This window comes from Pleurodeles waltl, chromosome 3_1 (genome assembly GCF_031143425.1).
Source record: "Pleurodeles waltl isolate 20211129_DDA chromosome 3_1, aPleWal1.hap1.20221129, whole genome shotgun sequence".
Lineage (NCBI taxonomy): Eukaryota > Metazoa > Chordata > Amphibia > Caudata > Salamandridae > Pleurodeles > Pleurodeles waltl.
Genome location: NC_090440.1, coordinates 1,650,434,652 through 1,650,454,038, shown reverse-complemented (window position 1 = coordinate 1,650,454,038; position 19,387 = coordinate 1,650,434,652). Strand labels below are relative to the sequence as shown.

Genomic DNA, 19,387 nt, shown 5'->3' with positions numbered 1-19,387 from the left:
TACTCATGGTGGTTTGTCTTTCGAAATCTACATGAATGTGCTGCTTATGGCTAAAAATGTGCAACGTTTGTTAAAGAGCACATCACAGTAAGATAACACACAACAATATAACAGCACAAATCACAAACATACCAGGGCAGAGCACCAAAAGCAGTAAAAATAGAAAGATGCAGAGCAGTCAGGCTACAACACAACAATACCACAATGTAATATTAGGACAGAAAAAGCAAAAAAGGCACAAAAACAACATGCCACATCCTCACAGCAAAATGCAACGGAACAAGTATGCACAAATAGTCTAATCACATCTTACTACCTTCTCAATTATGTTATCATTGTATAGTGGAAATGGTGTTTTTACCTGATAACATGGAATGCCACCAGTTAACAAAGTGACTGACCCCATGCGTTTGGTAATTACACTTGATAAACAAGCAGAACACCCTTAATTGAGTTATAGTTTGATATATTTGAATCCTGAATAACAATATTTTAGTGACCTGTTATATATATATATATTTATATATATATAAAACTATCTATCATGTGTGTGTGTGTACATATATAATATACATATATATATACATAAATGTATGTGTATATATATATATATATATATATATTAGAAATTTAAAAAACTGCATTTTTATATGATTTTCTCAGATGTCGAATCAGTCGCATACTGGAGTTTCCTATATATATATATATATATATATATATATATTAGAAATTTAAAAAACTGCATTTTTATATGATTTTCTCAGATGTCGAATCAGTCGCATACTGGAGTTTCCTTATGGCAATGCATTGCTAATTGGAGTCGGTGGCAGTGGAAAACAAAGCTTGTGCCGGTTGGCAGCTTTCCTAAGTTCCCTGGAGGTTTTTCAAATATCTCTTCGCAAAGGATATGCAATTCATGATCTTAGGGTAAGTACTTCATGTTTTTCAAATTGTGGAGTATGCATTTTAGATGTAACGTGCTTGATATATGTAAGTTGTTTCTATCACTGATGAGAATCAAAGTAGGCAGTGTTTGTTTTGATGAGCAACGGATCATCAATGTTAATTAAAATAACATTCTGTGTTAGGCAGACAAATAGGTATATATATTTTTTTTTTTTTAAAGAGGAAAAAAGCAGCATACAGTCTTTGTTCCTCTTCAGCTTTCAAACCCCTATCTATAGAGGAGACTTTATTTTTCACACTATTTTGCATACTTTAGTCCAGGGGTATTCAACGTTTTTTGGTAATAAGAGCTACTTGTGTTTAATGACTATCATCCTGAGCTACTGTTCTTAGCACTGCAATAGTGAGCACATCGGGCAAGATCACGTAAGTGACCGCCCTCTCGAGAAGCCATTTTAGTGATGTTTGTGGGCAAGTTATTTTAGCAACTAGGCCTACTGCCGTGCCCTTTAGCCTAGTAACGTTTCACCTTATTTTATTTGATTCCTTTAGAAACAATCACATTTTTGGTGATGTTTTATTTTCCTTTATCTTGCTGTCCTTTTGCCTAGGAAAGCATTTACATTTCTTAGCAGGACATTCTTTCACTCTGTGCTTTCTTCAAGGCTGCGACAATATAGAATTATCAACACATCGGCCCAAGTGTTACACTGCGTCTCTAACATTTCACAGAAACATACATATTCTTACATGGGGACACTTTTCTCAGAACACTGGCTGGTTTATTCTAAAAACATCCCTCTGTCTCCTGCACGTTAGAGGAAGGTTCCAACCAGATTACCTCTATCGCATGCTCTCTGACTTCGCTACAGCTGCTTGCTGAGACTGCTGGTTCCCTGATCTACATGGGGAAGTTGTCTCTATAGACAACAGGCTTCTCCACTACTGCCATACTCAGGTATGGGGGAGGATGTCTTCCCAGAGGTCCTGAAAGGCAGTTTGAGGCTTATCCTGCTGTGCTTTAACATAGAACATTAGTGGTGTAGGTAGGAATCACACATCTTGTATAGTGACAGTATGGAGGGAAATGTTCTCGTGTTTCACTTTTATTGTCACCATTCTGCTTCTAGTATGTTTCATCATCCTAATTATTGCAGTTCATCTTATTGTATCTAGGATGCAGATGATTCAATAAATCTTATTGAACCACTTCCTGCTTCTAGTTGTCCTTGCATATGTGAGACGAATGTGACTGAGAGAAAAGGATGAGATCTGATCCACCACGATTTCCCATGAGAAGTCACAATGTCATGAGCCCGTTGCCAAAAATCACCCCTGCTCTTGGGCATAGGTGAGGTGCTGCTAGCTGGTCGGATTTGGACTAAGCTGACAGATGTCACATGGTGTGGGATCGAACTTAATTCCTCACAATTCAGGTGATGCTGCTGCCGAAATCCAGAAGCCTCTTTGATACCAATGGGAGCCACGTTACAACCCCATGCAAGATTACCTACAGTGATCAGCTCATTGCCACAGATACGGTGGTCACCATTAATTTAAAAAAGAAATCTTTAGCAATTTAGAATGCCTTTACCTGGGTTATACATAACAGTCATAGCTGTGATATCACTGGTACCAAGTTACAAATATGAGTCATAAGTCACCCTGGTACTGCATGATTTATGACCCAAATATTGCCTTTAAATATATTTTACAAAATATATAATGTTTTGCAAAACATCAGCTTATGAGTTCTGGAAATACACACATTTCCATCTCCAATACACTTTTTCCAATTTTGGTATATATATTAATTCATTTTAGCAAAAGCGACTAATTAAGAATGCTGGGCTGCACTCAGGAAAGCTACTGACATGTAGCTGGAGAGCTACTAGTAGCTCAAAGAAGTACTCATTGGAGAAGCCTGCTTTAGTCTGTTTGGACACTTCCAGTAGATATGGTAATGGGTGGTAAAAATGGAACATGTTACTTACCTGTAACTATAGCTTTGCAGTTTTACATTCACCTATATTCATATTTGACCCTCCCAGCTCTCTGGTGAAGGAGTGCAGCTAGTGAAAAATAAGAAAAAGGCTTTAGCTTGGAAACAGACCTTGATGATTTCTCCAATAAAAACTCAACATCAGATCCTAATAGCCTCACTAGCTTTCAGTAGAGGAATAAATTAATTAATGAGCTGCAGATATAAAGCAATGGAATTATGTGCTTATAGAGAAAAGAAGAAGAGCTACTAATGGAAAATAGTGCTGAAAAGCAAGGTTTTGTTAGGCTTTACAGTATGACTACTGTCAGATATTAGGGGCATTCATTTTGTTTGGGATGACCACTAGCAACTTATTAAACACAGTCTGGTTAGGTCAAAACACATTTCTAAGAGAATCTCTGCACAGCCCCTTGTAGCTATGGCAGCAGCACGATGCAGTCCAAGAGTAGTGTGTGTTAATTTTCAGGTAATGAACACAACACAATAAAATTACCAAACCAATTTAGAGAAATAGAGAAACTATTAGTAAGCGAAACACCAATAAAATTGTATAAAACAATAGCTAAAAACGTTTAAAGTTTTAAGCCAAAAACCTAGAAAAAGTAAAAATGTCAGTTTGCAGTTTACCAAAACCTAGGTGTAATTTCAAGCCAACCGAAATGGAACAGAAGTTGGATGCACCATAGATTGTCCTGGTCAAAATGTTTACCTTCTAGTTTAGTGTCTGAATTGGAAGGTAAAATTTTCTAATAGTGCAAGGTCCAAGGTTGTAGTCAATGAGGGTCCCTCGAAGTCAGATGCTTTATTATTGAGCTTCTACTGAAACAATAGGTTTTGAGTGGAACAGAGATGGATTTTGTGACCTGGTTTGTCCAACAGATGGATTTACTGCCTTGTCCCTGTTCAAGGTTGTACTGTTAGAGTCAGTCATTTTTTGGGAAGTCAGAATCCTCCAGCGAGGCAAGGCTAGCAGCTGTAGTGTGTTAGGACTTCATGAAGCCAGATACCTTTACCATAAGGTCCAGTTGAACATGTTTTACTGCAGCAAATTGATGAGAATGGAATAAACCTGGTTTTCTCACAGGCCCATGGTGTGACCACCCTGGGCAAGTTTTAGCACTGTGTCCTTTGTCCTCTGGAGATAGAAACAACTTTCCTCTAACTACTGAGAAAGTTCCATCCAGCCAGTCCTGCAGCCCCTAACTCCTCAAGGTAGGCTTTTAGGCACCCAGTCTCTCTCCAGCTAGGTCTCCTAGAGTGTCCAGTCCCATGTGATCTGCTGGGCCCCCTTGGAGTAAGAAGTACTTCTGTGTTTCGTGTCCCAGAGTCAGGCAAACAGAAGGTCAACAACGGGCTCTTGGAGATCAGTTTGAGTCCTTGGGTGCCATAAGGAGTCAAAAAACCTTGGGTAAGTCCTCTTATTCCAGCAAGAGTCTTCTTCCAGCAGGGTCTTGTTCTTCAAGTTGGTCTTCCTAGGTCCAGGAATGTTCTGAGTAGGTGGAGATTGACATGCCAGATTTATCCTGTGTACTAGCCAGTGATTGGAGAAATGATGCTGCTCATCCATAGCTATTTTTTGCAGTTTACTCACCTCCTTTTGCAGCATTATCTCTTTGTACAACTATAAAATTAGCAAGGAGATCCTGTTTCTCTTCTGCTACCTGACAGATCTGATTTCTACTCTTTATCCACTCCTCGATTTAGATGAACTCTCCTTTCAGGTGACAGAGTCCAAACTGGTTATAACCCCCTGTTGCCTGGTTCTCTAGGAGAGTCCTGCGAGGTCCAGTGAATGAATATGAGAACCCCTCCCAGACATCACCAAGTGTATTCCAGCTTTGGAATTGTGTTGAGTGGTAGAAATAGGTTTAGCCAGTTATGGTTCAAGCAGCCTACATTTTTCAATGTTTATCTTCCCCTCAAGTTATTAAAAATCTGATTTCACCATTGAATCAGTTTTGAACATTGATTAGGAAATAACTTTGAATTACCTAACTAGTATTTCCCCTGGCAGAGATATGGCTCTAAGGCCCTCATTATGACCCTGGCGGTCGGTGATAAAGTGGCGAAAATACCGCCAAGAGGCTGGCGGTAATTACCGCCAAATTATGACCCTTATTTGATTATGTCCCTTAGACAGCCAATGTACCACACCGACCGCCAGGGCAGAAACAACAGACACCACGGCGGTAGCGCCTACAGCCAGGCAGAAGACAAAGTACTACCCACCATATTTTGACACACGATTCTGCCACCTTTTCCGGGATGGTACCAACACCATCAAAAGCCAGGAGGAAACACATCACAGAAGAGAAAGGACTCGCCACTGGAGAACCATGGAAGAACTACGCCGCCATGAAACCAGAACTGCAAGTCTTTCCGAAGATCTTCTATGTTATGCTCAACCTGGAACACCAACGCCGGCGAAGACGACAACAGTGAGTACAGCCACCTAGCACACAAGGGGGTGGAGAAATGAGAGTGACACACACACACAACACACACCCGACACGCACATGCCATATACACAACCATATGCAATACAAAAACAATTTGACCATGAAAATCTGCAGAATAATGCAAAGGCAACAGGAATTTACGGAAATGATTGTAATCAGTCCAACAAGAAAATGAAAAATCCGATTTGGCCGTTAAACAGATCTGTACACGTGTATAAAGAAGGGACACTGCCCAGTTCATAGTTCACAGGGCCCACATGGCCACAGGGCACAGTCCAAGGCCCCACTCGAATCATGCACCAATCCCGAGAGAACACTGCAGGGGCATCAGTTGTCAAATAGACAGGCACCTCAGGGGGAGGAGAGCACCTCAGCCGGATGCGGGAACAAGGCCAATGGTTCTGGAGGGGGCAACATGCCTATTGTTCATTGTCCTAGGGAGTGCAAGGCCAGAGTCTCTCGAATTGGGTGAATACCCCACTGGTTCTGGATGGGGCAACATGCCCTGTGCTTTGTCCTGGGTAGTGCAAGGCCATAGTTTCTCGAAGTAGGTGAATACCCCACTGGTTCTGCATGGGGCAACATGCCCTGTGCTTTGTCCTGGGGAGTGCAAGGCCACAGTCTCTCGAATTGGGTGAATACCCCACTGGTTCTGGATGGGGCAACATGCCCTGTGCTTTGTCCTGGGGAGAGCAAGGCCACAGTCTCTCGAAGTGGGTGAATACTCCACTGGTTCTGGATAGGGCAACATGCCCTGTCCTTTGTCCTGGGGACTGCAAGGCCACAGTCTCTCGAATTGGGTAAATACCCAACTGGTTCTGGATGGGGCAGCATGCCCTGTGCTTTGTCCTGGGGAGTGCAAGGCCACATTCTGTCGAAGTGAGTGAATACCCCACTGTTTCTGGAGGGGGCAACATGCCCTGTGCTTTGTCCTGGGGAGTGCAAGGCCACAGTCTCTCGAAGTGGGTATCTTGCCCACTGGTTCTGGATGGGACAACATGCCCTCTGCTTTGTCCTAGGGAGTGCAAGGCCACAGTCTCTTGAAGTGGGTGAATACCCCACTGGTTCTGGAGGGGGCAACATGGCCTGTGCTTTGTCCTGTGGCATACAAGGCACAGTCTCTCGAAGTGGGTGAATACCCCACTGGTTCTGGATGGGGCAACTGGCCCTGTGCTTTGTCCTGTGGAGTGCAAGGCCACAGTCTCTCGAAGTGGGTGAATACCCCACTGGTTCTGGAGGGGACAATATGCCCAGTGCTTTGCCCTGGGGAGTGCAAGGCCACAGTCTCTCAAAGTGGGTGTCTTGCCCACTGGTTCTGGTGGGGGCAGGCCGCACAGCAGCCCTGGAGGCTGGACTACATGGCTTATGCCAGCAGTGATGGCTGCACTGTGGTGGTGGTTGTGGGAGGCTCCTGCTCAGCCCCTGCACCCTCTGATGGCTGCACTGTGCGGGTGGTTGTGGGAGGCTCCTGCTCAGCCCCTGCACCCTCTGATGGCTGCACTGTGGTGGTGGTTGTGGGAGGCTCCTGCTCAGTCCCTGCACCCTCCGATGGCTACCCCCTTACCCTTCCTGTCACTGGTGGATGGGCTCTTCCCCCCTCTGCCTGGTGGTGCAGGCTCCTTCCCCTTCTTAGCAGCTGGTGCAGGCTCCTTCCCCTTCTTTGCAGCTGCTGCAGGCTCCTTCCCCTTCAGTATTGTTGGCCTGGAATCCTTTCTAACACGAGTAGGTGGTGCTACCACGTGGCCCGTGGTCTGTTTGGCTGAGGTGCTTGGCAGGTGCTTGGTGCTACCCTGCCCGTACGTGGAGGATGGGGGGAGGGGTAGGGAAGAGGTCAATCTGGGAAAGGAAAAGCATTTTAGGGACATTGGGGTGGGAAGAGGGAGGAGTAATAGGAGTAGAGGACGAGAGAGTGGTTGTTGGAGGTGTTTACTGGATTTGGGTGCAGGTGCTGTTGTTAGGTGGATGGCTGTTGGGTGTATGAATGCTTGCGTTTGTGTACTTTAGGAGGGGGGACAGACATGGTGGGAGAGGACACAGGGGACACGTGCATGGATGTTGTGGAGGTGTCTGCCAGTGAGGTATGTGTTCTGCTTGGTGTGGTGATGATGCTGGTAGTGGATATTGATGTAGTGCATGCAGGTGTGAGTGTAGATGCAACTATGTAGGAGGTGGAGGAGGAGTGGGAGACAGTGGAGATAGTGGATGTTGTCATATCTGCAACTGAATGGTGTTTGTGTGAGTGCCTGTGGGATGAAGTGTGGTACTTGTGTTTGCCTGTGACTCTCTTGGGTGTTGTCTTGTGTGCATGCTCATCTGGCTGTGTGCTTGGGATGGGTTGGGGTTGAGGAGAATGGTACTGGGAAGTGGAAGTTGGAAGGGGGACGGTTGAAGCAGGGACAATGGCTGCCATCAGAGAGGAGGCCAGAGCCTGAATCAATCTCTGTTGGGCAGCCAATCCACTGTGAATGCCCTCTAGGAATACATTTGATTGCTGCATCTGGGCTGCCAGCCCCTGGATGGCATTCACATTGGTTGTTTGCCCTACAGAGATGGCTCTCAGGATGTCAACAGCTTCCTCACTCAGGGCAGCAGGGCTCACTGGGGCAGGGCCTGAGGTGCCTGAGGTAAAGGAGATGCCCACCCTCCTTGGTGAGCAGGCACAGGCAACTTGCTGAGGGGCTACTGGGAAGGCGATGCTGGTGCGAAGGTGGCGGCTGTTCCTGCAGCTCGGGTGGTCACAGAGGTGTCCGCCACCACCAGGGAGCTCCCATCCGAGAAGGTATCCGAGTCTGTATTGTCCCCTCACATCTCTGCTGTGGTGCTCCCCTCGCCCTCTGTCCCACTGGTGCCCTCAGCGTCGGGGTGGGCTCTGCCTCCAGGGTCCTGTGGGATGAAGCTCCCTATGTCGCCGGTGCCTCTGCTACTCCGCCAGATCATGCTAATACACATAAGGACAGGATGACAAAACAAGAAGGGGGGAGAGAGAGACAAAGGATACACCAGGTCAATGACTGCACCGACACCACCGTTGGCGTAAACAGCACCATCACACACAGGGAACAGGCCTACGCACTATGCATGGCACTACCAGTGAAATGGCTATTCACCAAGGAATGAGGAGGGGCACACACTACCAACTGCAGCACACCTGGGACCCACACAGACCTACCCAGGAGTGAATACTAACAAGCTAGGTAAGCAATATTTCACATTCAAACCCTTAGCCACCAGAGGACCTACGCTGCTATGTCTGGCCTGGCCTAGGGGCACCCACTGACACACAACCACCACCCCAATACCACCCCACCAGTCGTAAGTTGTAATAATAGCCACTTTACGCACCCCCTTGTGGCTGCTGTGATGCCCTCAAGCGCTGATCCAGCACAGTGTAGGCCACTGGCAGTATGCAGGTCATCAGAGGGGTCAGGGTCCGACAGGCACCCCTTCCTCATTGGGAGGTCATCCCCAGTTAGGCCTCCACAGTCTTCCGTGCCCAGCGTCTCAGGTCCTCCCACCGTTTTCTGACAGTGGGTGCTCTGCCTGCCATAGACCCCCAGGGTTCGCACCTCCTTGGTGATGGCATGCCATGTTCCCTTCTTTTGATGGGCACTGACCTGCAGAGGCAATACAGACAGGAGAACACCATTAGACAAACAGTCCAGCCTGGCACACAAATGGCCCACCATACCCGTTTGCATCACTATTGGCACACACATAACCCAGTCCACAACATGTACACCATCAAGAGGACATTCACCCATCCCCCTTACACGAGGCCTTCACACATAACTCCAAGCATTCATGCCACATGCATTGTGCAAAAGGAATAGTCACTGTTGGTCTGAAGGCCCGTACAGCAGTCCGTACTAGGGTAGGACCCCATCCACCAGTCACTCCAACTCCTCAGAAGTTAAGGCTGGGGCCCTTTCCCCAGTCACATGGGCCATGGTAGGTTCCAGACACAGGTCACAGCAGCACATGCAGTGTAGGTCCTCTCCTATGGAAGGTCAGGAAACAAGTGAGTAATCTGATAGAAAATGGCGGTCACGTCTGCAGCAGTGCATACTGTCACTGCAGGCGTAGATCACCTTTGGCCACTGTACCCCATAGGGCCCAAGATTGACCAAAGAGGAATTGCACGGCGGTTCAAGACCGCCTACCCTCACGGCACACAACATCAGCGGCATTACCTCACTTCCACCTGTCCCTTCTCCCAGGACAGGCAGATGTCATTTTAAGGGGGGGGTGAACAAGCCTATTGATTATTGCTGCGTCACAGGATCAATAGGCACAGGGCCAAAATCTCAGAGCTGTATGCCCAATTAGAGCCTGACCTGATATCTGCTATCCGTCATCCCACTGGGATCCCCCCTCTTGTGCAAGTGCTATCATTTCTCCATCTCCTGGCAACTGGTTCTTTCCAAGTGACGGTGGGATTGGCAGCAGGAATGTCACAGCCAATCTTCTCAAACGTGCTAACAAGAGTGTTGTCTTCCCTGATAATACACATATGCAGCATTGCATCCCCCCAGATTGAGGATTTCGCCACTGTAAAGGCCGGATTCTATGCAATGGGACATATCCCCATTATAATTGAGGTGATTGACAGACCACATATTGCATTTGTGCCCCCCCGCCAGAATGAACAGGTGTTCAGGAATTGTAAGAATTTCCACTCCATGAATGTGCAGATGGTGTGCTTGGTGGACCAGTACATCTCCCACATCAATGCTAAGTATCCAGGGTCAGTGCATGATGCCTTTGTCCTGAGGAATAGCAGCATCCCAAATGTGATGTCCCAAATACAGAGGCACAGGGTGTGGCTAATAGATGAGATCTGGTTCCCACCCAGTATATGTTGGTGTATGCCTATGGTGTTGGCCATATAGGATAGTGTGTGGCTAAATGCTGTCCCTGATACTGTCCCTCCTGCAGCCGCCTGTTCTCCTGCATGTTGTCTAGGATCTGGCCCATCGTGTCCTGGGACTGTTGGTAGGCTCCCAGGATCTCAGAGAGTGCCTGCTCAAAAGTCAGTTCCCTGGTTCTGTCCTCCCGCTGACGCACAGCAGTCCTCCCAGTGTCCCTGTTGGCCTGTGCCTCTGTCCCCTGAACTGTGTGCCCACTGCCACTGACCCCAGGTCCCTGATTGTCTTTGGTGTGAGATGTGGCCTGGGGTTCCTGTACAGGTGGGCACACTGCTGATTGACGTGTCCTGGGTACAGAAGTGCAGGTACGCTGGATGGGTGATGTGTTGTTGGTTCCTGATGAGGGAGGCTCTGTGATGGTCTGTGAGTGGGCTTGGGTGACCGACTGTCCAGTGGTCCCTGATGGGACAGGTAGATCGTCCAGGTCCAGAAGTCCTGAGTTACTGTCATCACCGTGGTCCTCTTCTGTTGGGGGACTGGATAGTGGTGGCACCTCCTCTCCAGTGACATTGGCTGGGGTACCTGTGGGGTTGCAAGTGATGTATCATGCTTCAGGTGTCTGACATTTGTAGCTTCCCCTCTATGCTTGTTGTTCCCCTGCCAGCTTTTGCTTGTGTATGTTGATGTATTGTGGCTATGTTAGTTTCTCTATGCTGTGCAGGCTTTGGTGATGAGTGTCCATGCAAGGATGGGAGGGGTGCTCATGCATTAGTACAGCATGCAGGCCTTGGCATTGGGATTAGTGTTAGGTGATGGTGGGGTGTGTGGAATGGAGTGGAGTGATGGGAGTGAGGGTGAGTGAGTGTGATGGCATGCAGTATGGGGGTCATAATTGTTAACAGTTGACTTACCAGTGTCCAGTCCTCCTACAACTGCGGCCAGGACCTCAGGATGCAGTATTGCCAGTATCTGCTCATCCCATGCTGTGAGCTGTGGGGGAGGAGGTGGGGGTCCACTGCCAGTCCTCTGTATGGCGAGCTGGTGTCTTTCTGCAATGGAATGTACCTTCCCCCGTAGGTCATTCCACCTCTTCCTGATGTTGTCCCTTGTTCTTGGGTGCTGTCCCACAGCGTTGACCCTGTCCACGGTTCTCCGCCATAGCTCCATCTTCCTTGCTATTGATGTCTGCTGCACCTGTGCTCCAAAGAGCTGTGGCTCTACCCTGACGATTTCCTCCACCATGACCCTTAATTCCTCCTCAGTAAAACGGGGTTGTCTTTGTGGTGCCATGGGTGTTATGTGATGTGTGTTGGTGAGAGTTTGTTGAGTAATGTGGTGGGGTGTGTAATGTGGAGTGCGTGAGGGGTTTCTGGGTGTAAGTGGTATGTGTCTAGTTGTCTCTGTGCTCTTCTTCACAGCCTTGTTGTGGCAATAGTTGTTGATAATGGGTTATGGGTAATGTGGGTGTGCATTTTATAGTAGTGTGGGTGTGTGGGTGTGGTGTGTGTATGAGTGTCAGGTGTGTGTTGTTTGTATTGTCCAATGTAGTGTTGTTTTGAATGTGGGTGTCCATTGTGAGTGCAGCTTTATGTACCGCTGTCACATAGGCTTTCATTATTCTAATGAGACTACTGAATTTTGGGCGGCAGGATTGCCTGCCGTGTGGGAAACCGATTCTGGCCCACTACAGGTGACACCTGTCACCCTAATCCGGGTTTTGCTCCGGCTAACTAGCAGTGCCTCATCTCCACCCAAGGGTGGGTATAATTGGGCAGCGAAGCACATGACATAGTTGATTTCTCATGGAAACCGTGGTCACTCAGGTCTCATCCATTTCTTTCAATTACATTAGTCTCACATACACAATGACAAACAGAGGTAGTATGTGTTTCAATAATGTTTTAATGAAGCAACTTCATCTTAGATAGCAAAGCATGGGCTGCAATAATCAGGACGATAAAGCATGACAAGATTAAAATGGTGACAAAGAGAGTCAAGCATAGAAATAACGCTACCATGTTGTCACTAGAGTCAATAGACTCATTTCATCCTAGGCTATAATAGAGCACAGCATGTTAAGCTCTAATTCTGCCCTTCAGGTTCCCCTGGGAAGACATCATCCCCCATACCTGAGCAAAACCTTGAAGTCTGCGTGAGCAGCTGTAGCAAAGTGTTCGGCAATCAGCATACAGTCGTGGTTCTTTGACTGGAATCTCCCTCTAACGTGTGAGGGACAGGGAAGTGTTTTTATAATAAAACTGATGTTCTGAGAAAATGACCCTACATAAGTATGTGTGTTTTTTCATGAATGCCAGAGACAAAACTTGTACCCCGTTCATTGGCAACCTATCTTACTACAACCATGAAAGAAGCACAGAGTGAGCAAGAATGTCTTGTTTGAGAACGCAGTGCTGGCCTAGGTAAAAACTGCTAGATAAAGTAAAATAAAACAAGATCGCAAAAGTGGCTATTGTAAGAATAATAAAATGAGGCTGAATAAAATATATCTAGGTTAAAGTGCACAGCAGCAGGGCTAGTATGCTAAAATAACGTGCATGGAGCTATAACTAAAAATACTACACAATACCCTCCCCTTGTCGGTTGAAGGTGGTTCAAAGCCTAAATATATATAAAAAATTTCAATAATGACAAGTTAAAGCGACACAGAGGAGCCACATATTTCCTCCTACCCAGCATTTCCCCAAGTCTCCTGATAAAAATTGTACCTCACTTGTGTGGGTATACCTAGTGCCAGCAACAGGAAATGCCCCAAAACACAACGTGGACACATCACATTTTCCAAAAGAAATCTGAGCTGTTTTTTACAAAGTGCCTAGCTGTGGATTTTGGCCTCTAGCTCAGCCGCCACCTAGGGAAACTTAATAAACCTGTGCATCTTTTAAAACTAGACACCTATGGGAATCCAAGATGGGGTGAATTGTGGGGCTCTCACCAGGTTCTGTTACCCAGAATCCTTTGCAAACCTCAAAATATGGCAGAAAAAACACTTTTTCCTCACATTTCGGTGACAGAAAGTTCTGGAATCTGAGAGGAGCCACAAACTTGCGAAATGTCTTTGGGAAGACCTGAATACTCTCTTTGAGATCATAGTTCCAGCTGATTTTTGGCTTGAGTGCAAGAGGAGCGTGGATTGGCCGACCGAGGAACCGGCGAGGGACAGAATCACAGGAGCACCGTCTCCTGAGGTGATGAAGTATTACTATAAGGTGATTGAGTTTCTGAAATCGAGAGTTTCGCCGAAGGATATTGATTGGCAAAGGATTGATCGAACGGCTCAGGAAGCCAAGGAGTCGATACATGCCTATTATGAGAGGTTGTTGAAGGCGTTCAAGCACTACAGTGGTACAGAGGTTGTTGAGGCGAAGGACATGAATCACCTTGTGTTTAGGTTTGCTGAAAGGTTGAGACCTGAGATTAGCCAGATGATTAAGAGTCACTTGATTTGTTGGTAAGCAAAGCCGATTGACGAGGTGTTGTAGTACGCGAAGTACTGTAGTGACGAGATTGAGTTAAAGCAGAGAAAGTTGAAGGAGAAGGCGATGGTGGTGCAAATTAAGGCAGCACAGTCAGGGATGCAGGGAGGTTGTCTACCACAGATGGTGCAACAGCCACAAGGAAACAGGATGTTTCAGGCGCAAGTGAGAGGTAGAGGTAGAGGAGGTTTTGTGAACCGAAGTCCAGATTTGAACACTGTAGTAGTTTAAAACGATGTACATGGAATGAAGAAGATGGTACCCTGTCATGCTTGCAGGGTCGTTGGACATTGGAAGCGGGAGTGCCCAATGATGGTGCAGGAGGGTATTGTTCAACAAAGCAATGATGTCAGTTCATTTCAAAATGTGAAAGGACCGAGGCTGAGAGGTCCAAATCTGAATTTTCTGAGTAATGTGAATCAAATGCAGGGTTTTCAATCCATGCAGCAGGTGCAGATGCCACGTATACAGCCGATGCAGTTACAGCAAATGCAACAGCAGGTTCCTATGGTACCTAGACAGCAAATGCAAGTGCCTTTAGCGCCAATGGAACAGCAACAGGTAATGCTTCCTCGACAGGTCACAGGTCAAAGAATGAGTCAAAATAACACAGTGCAACAGTACCCATTGCGTGGTGACGATGAATGGTCGGATGAGACTTCAGATAGTGAGGAGTGTAGGCTTGCAGCGTCCTTAGAAGTAGACCAGAAAGGGCCTTATGTTCAGGGGAAGGTAATGGGTCACAAGGTTTCATTCTTGGTTGACACAGGAGCTACACGCTCTACAGTCAGAAGTGCAGACGTTCCGAAACTGCCCCTTTCGGGACAGACAGGTAAGGTAGTGGGAGTAGCAAACCAACTCCTGACTAACCCGATCACAGATCCGGTTCAGGTTGAGCTTGGCACTTTCCAAGGATTGCACAGATTTGTGGTTTGCGATTCAAGTCCCATGTCCTTACTGGGAAGAGACCTACTGTGCAAGACGAGGTGTTCCATCACCTATTCCAATGAGGGGATTGAGGTCCAGACAAACAGCGATGATGAAGGGGAGGAACAGGTTTCAGAGCCGGAAACTGAGACCACAGACAAGGAATATCCTCTGATAAAAAATTTGCCGATGTTCACAGTGGCTGATCTCCCGGCAGACTTGCAGGGAACAGTCCAAGAGAAGGTGTGGGACTTGACAGGGAAAGAAATAGGACTGATAAAAGGAGTAGAGCCAGGTAAAGTCAGTATGAAGCCAAATGCTGCATTCCCCCAGATACTGCAGTATCATATGGCACAAGATGTCCTTATAAAGGTTAAGCAATTAATTGCAGACTTTGTTAAACAGGGAGTCTTGAAAGAAGTGATGAGCAGTCCATGTAATTCACCAATGATGGGACTGAGAAAGACTTGTGGGAAGGTTCGGATTGTCCAAGATTTGAGAAAGGTCAATGACATGGTGGTAAAATGCTGCCCAGTTGTGCCAAATCCAGCTGTGATTATGTTTCGGATTCGATGCGATGCAGAATGGTTCACAGTAATTTATCTGTCCCAAGCGTTCTTTTCTGTGCCTCTTCATGAGGACAGCCAATTTCTCTTCAGTTTTAAATTCCTGGACAAGGTTTACAGTTGGTGGCGAATTCCTCAAGGGCTTTCGGAATCACCTTCCATATTCAATCAGATAGTGAAGAAGGATTTGGAGTCATTGGAGCTGCCTTTCCAATCAACTCTAGTGGAGTACATTGATGATTTGTTGATCGCATCCAAAACAAGGGTTGAGTGCAAGTATGATTCGATCGCCTTACTGAATCACTTGGGAAGGAACGAACACAAGGTGTCCCCAAAGAAATTGCAATACTGCCAGAAAGAGGTGAAGTACTTGGGTCATCAAATTGACAAGGGGTAAAGGAAGTTATCCAGGAAAAGAGTAACTGCACTATTACAGATGAATACCCCAACAACACGGAGAGATGTTAGGATGTTTCTAGGAATTGTGGGTTACTGTCGTCAGTGGATCCAGAATTTCTCAGTCATCTCCAAGCCATTGGTGAGACTGACGGTCAAAGAAGGGCCGGATGTCATAGTGTTGGGAGAGAAGGAAATGAAAGCGTTTACTGAGTTAAGAGAGAGAGCATGTGCAGGGCTCCAACTTTAGGTATGCCTGATTACACGAAGCCTTTTGTTCTGTTTTGTCATGAACGTGATGCATGTTCTTTGTCTGTCTTGACACAGATCCATTGAGGTGTAAACCAACCAGTAGCATATGTTTCAGCTACTTTGGACCCAGTTGCAGCAGCCTTACCGGGTTGTCTGCGTGCAGTAGCAGCAGTTGGACAAAGCCTCACACAGTGTGAAGGCATAGTGATGGGACATCCTATAACAGTCATGGTCCCTCATTCTGTTGAAATCCTGGTAACCCGTACTAAAACGCAGCACATGACAAATGCAAGATTGACTAAATATGAAACGATAATATTGGGGTCACCAAATGTAACGTTAAAAAGATGCACAGAGTTGAACCTGGCAACTTTGCTTCCAAGTGAAAATACAGAGGTTGAAAATGTGGAAGATGTGGAGCATGATTGTCTTGAGGTAACAGAAATGTGCACCAAACCGAGGCCTGATATTAAAGATACCCAATTGAAAGAAAATGACCAAATTATCTTTGTCGATGGCTCGTGTTTGAGAGACTCAGTAGGAGTGCTGAGAGACAGATATGCTGTATGCACGATTTCTGGTATCCTGGAAGCATCTTGGCTTCAAGGAGTGTATTCTGCTCAAGTAGCTGAACTGGTTGCTCTTACCAGAGCTTGCCTTGCCTCTGCCCAGATGAGAGTGACTATCTATACTGATAGTCGATACAGATTCGAAATTGTCCATGATTTTGGCCAATTATGGTCACAGAGGGGTTATTTGACCTCTTCTGGTTCGCCAGTGAAAAATGGTGAGAGAATTAAGGAGTTGCTGCACGCGATTCAGTTACCTCATGAAATTGCCGTGGTGAAATGCAGTGCACACCTGAAGTCACAAGACTTTGTTTCAATGGCAAATGGATATGGGGATCAAGTCACAAGGCTTTGCGCATTGAATTGTATATCGTTTAAGGATCAATGGGATCTGCTGCCTGAAAAAGAAAATGAGACATGCACAGGTTACACATTAAGGGTGATTGACACACTAGAAGAATTGAGATTGTTGCAGGGTTGTGCCAGCAAGGATGAGAAGCGTTCTTGGGTTAGGATGCAATGTGTACAAAGACCAGGTGACTTGTGGGTCTCAGATGAAGGGAAAATTGTCTTGCCGAACAGTCTTTTGTCACAATTTGCAAGGTTTTACCATGGTCAAGCACATATTGGGAGGGATGCCATGATCGGGTTGTTCAAAATTGACTGGTTTAACCCGAAGTTCAGACAAGCTGCAGAAGTGATTTGCCATAGGTGTGTCATCTCACAACAGATGAATGCGGCAAAAAGGACAGTGGTGAATTTGAACCACAATGGGAGAGCTGGAGGTCCATTTAGCAGAATGCAATTGGATTTTATTGAGATGCCCGTGTGTGGAGGTTTGAGATATGTGCTGGTGATTGTGTGTATCTTTAGTCTTTGGATTGAAGCGTTTCCTACACGCAGGAATGACAGCCTCACAGTAGTGAAGCTGCTGCTGAGGGAATTGATACCACATTTCGGTTTTCCGATCTCTTTAGAATCAGATAGGGGAAGTCAATTCAACAACGAGGTGGTTAAGTTACTGTGTGCAGCACTGAACATTGAGCAGAAGTTGCATTGTAGTTACCGCCCTGAAGCGTCAGGACTAGTGGAACAGATGAATGGTACCCTGAAGTCGAGAATGGCAAAAATGTGTGGCGCCATGAATTTGAAATGGCCTGATGCATTACCTTTGGTGTTAATGTCAATGAGGAATACACCTAACAAGAAAACAGGACTGTCCCCTCATAAGATTCTCATGGGTCGAGCTATGAGACTCCTCGCAGTGCCTGCGAATGCTCTTGTGAATATCACGGTGTTGGACTACTGCAAGGGTGTGGCTGATGTGGTCCGCTCTTTTACTCACCAGGTGGAAGCTACCACTCAGCCACCGATAAATGATCCAGGACACAACCTGAGAGCTGGTGATTGGGTTGTCATCAAGAAACATGTAAGGAAGACATGTTTGGCGCCACGTTGGAAGGGACCCTATCAAGTGATACTAACAACTACTACTGCTGTGAAGTGTGCGGGAATTCCGAACTGGATCCATGCCAGTCACATGAAAAAGTTGATGTGTCCAACTGATGAGGAAGTTGAGTTGTTGAAAGCACCAACAACAGAAAAGGAAGTCTCAGGGCCGGAGAGTGATCGAAGGGGAACTGAGACAGAAGGAGAGCTCGTTGAGGACGGCTTGGTCACTCCAGTAACAGACGAGGGAGAAGAGATCCAGAGGGGTTACGGTGAGCCTATCTCAAACGAGGCAGCAGGAGAGCCTAATCAGAGGGGGGTTCTCCCAGAAGCAGATGATTATGGGAATGAGCTAGAGCATTGGACAGACCCAGAAGGCGAAGGAGTTGAGGTAAAGAGAGTCAGAGTGTGCAAACTCCTCCTGAGCAGATTGCAGGTCCATCAAGAGAAAACACCATAGAGCAAAGAGAGGGCGAAGGGTTGCTACAGGAAAGATCAAAGACCAGAAAGATACTGAGAGGAGACAAGTGGCCAGAGTTGCAAGTGAAAAGGGGAGAAGTGGTTGTCGAAGATGCAATAGAGGAAGAAGTTGATACAAAAAGGAGAGAAGATCTAAGTGAAGGAGAGTTGCAAGGTGATCGCAAGTTGAAGAGAAAGAGAATAGCAAACAGAAGGTACGCAGGTCCTGAATGGGCGTATGCAACGACAGCTGAATGGCAACAAGAGTTCTTGGCGTTTTGCTTTGATCGGGCGATTCCAGGTCATTACTTTGGCACCTGAGTCTGACTGAAGAAGACTGAATTGGTTTAAAGATCGAATTAAAGTTGAAAATTGAGAAAAGAGACGGAGAATTTACCAGATGAGGCTTTGAAAAACCTGAATTGACTTTTGAAAAACAATTTTTTTTCCAAGCTGCTTACCTGAATTGACAAGGATCCTGAGAGTGAAACAGAAAGCTGTAAATAATTGCTGAAGGAAGGTTTTCGCTTGTTTTGACTTTGCTGTGAGAAAAAAAAAAGGAGAAAAGTTAATTCTAACTATCCTCTGTTGTTGCTTGAATTAACCACCCTTCACTTTCTGATTCTTTACAGATCATGGTTAACACTAGGCAGGATAATAGAGGGACTAATGCCAGTGGGGAGAAATGTAAGGGGAAAAAAGCGCTCACAACAGTACCAAAACAAGAATAAAACAGAGTACAAAGTGTTACAAAAGTTGGTGCTCCCGGCCTCAGAGGAATCTCCCCCACCCCCACAGCTGTGAAAACACAGATATGCAAAGTAAATATTGGAGACCTAGGCACTCATATTATATATCAATTTAGTATTAAATAGGGCTCTAACAAACAATGTAGAGTAAATAAATCATTAATAGAACATTCACTGGAAATCTGTAAATTAACACAGTCCAATAAACATCATGTTGATTGACGAATCCATCCTTTATTGTGACAATGAACCAGCCAACACGTGTTTCGTCATGGGAGTAGGTACTCCCCG

At 46.1% G+C, this 19,387-nt stretch overlaps 1 protein-coding gene across 1 annotated transcript in view; it reads left to right on the top strand.

Annotated features, from left to right (window-relative positions):
* Positions 1–19,387, top strand: part of LOC138283610 (dynein axonemal heavy chain 11-like) — a 2,790,563-nt gene that overhangs the window by 1,723,691 nt on the left and 1,047,485 nt on the right. Inside the window, exon 56 of the mRNA XM_069221547.1 lies at positions 765–927. Coding sequence (XP_069077648.1) covers positions 765–927 — 163 coding nt within the window. The remainder of the gene's footprint in view (positions 1–764; positions 928–19,387) is intronic.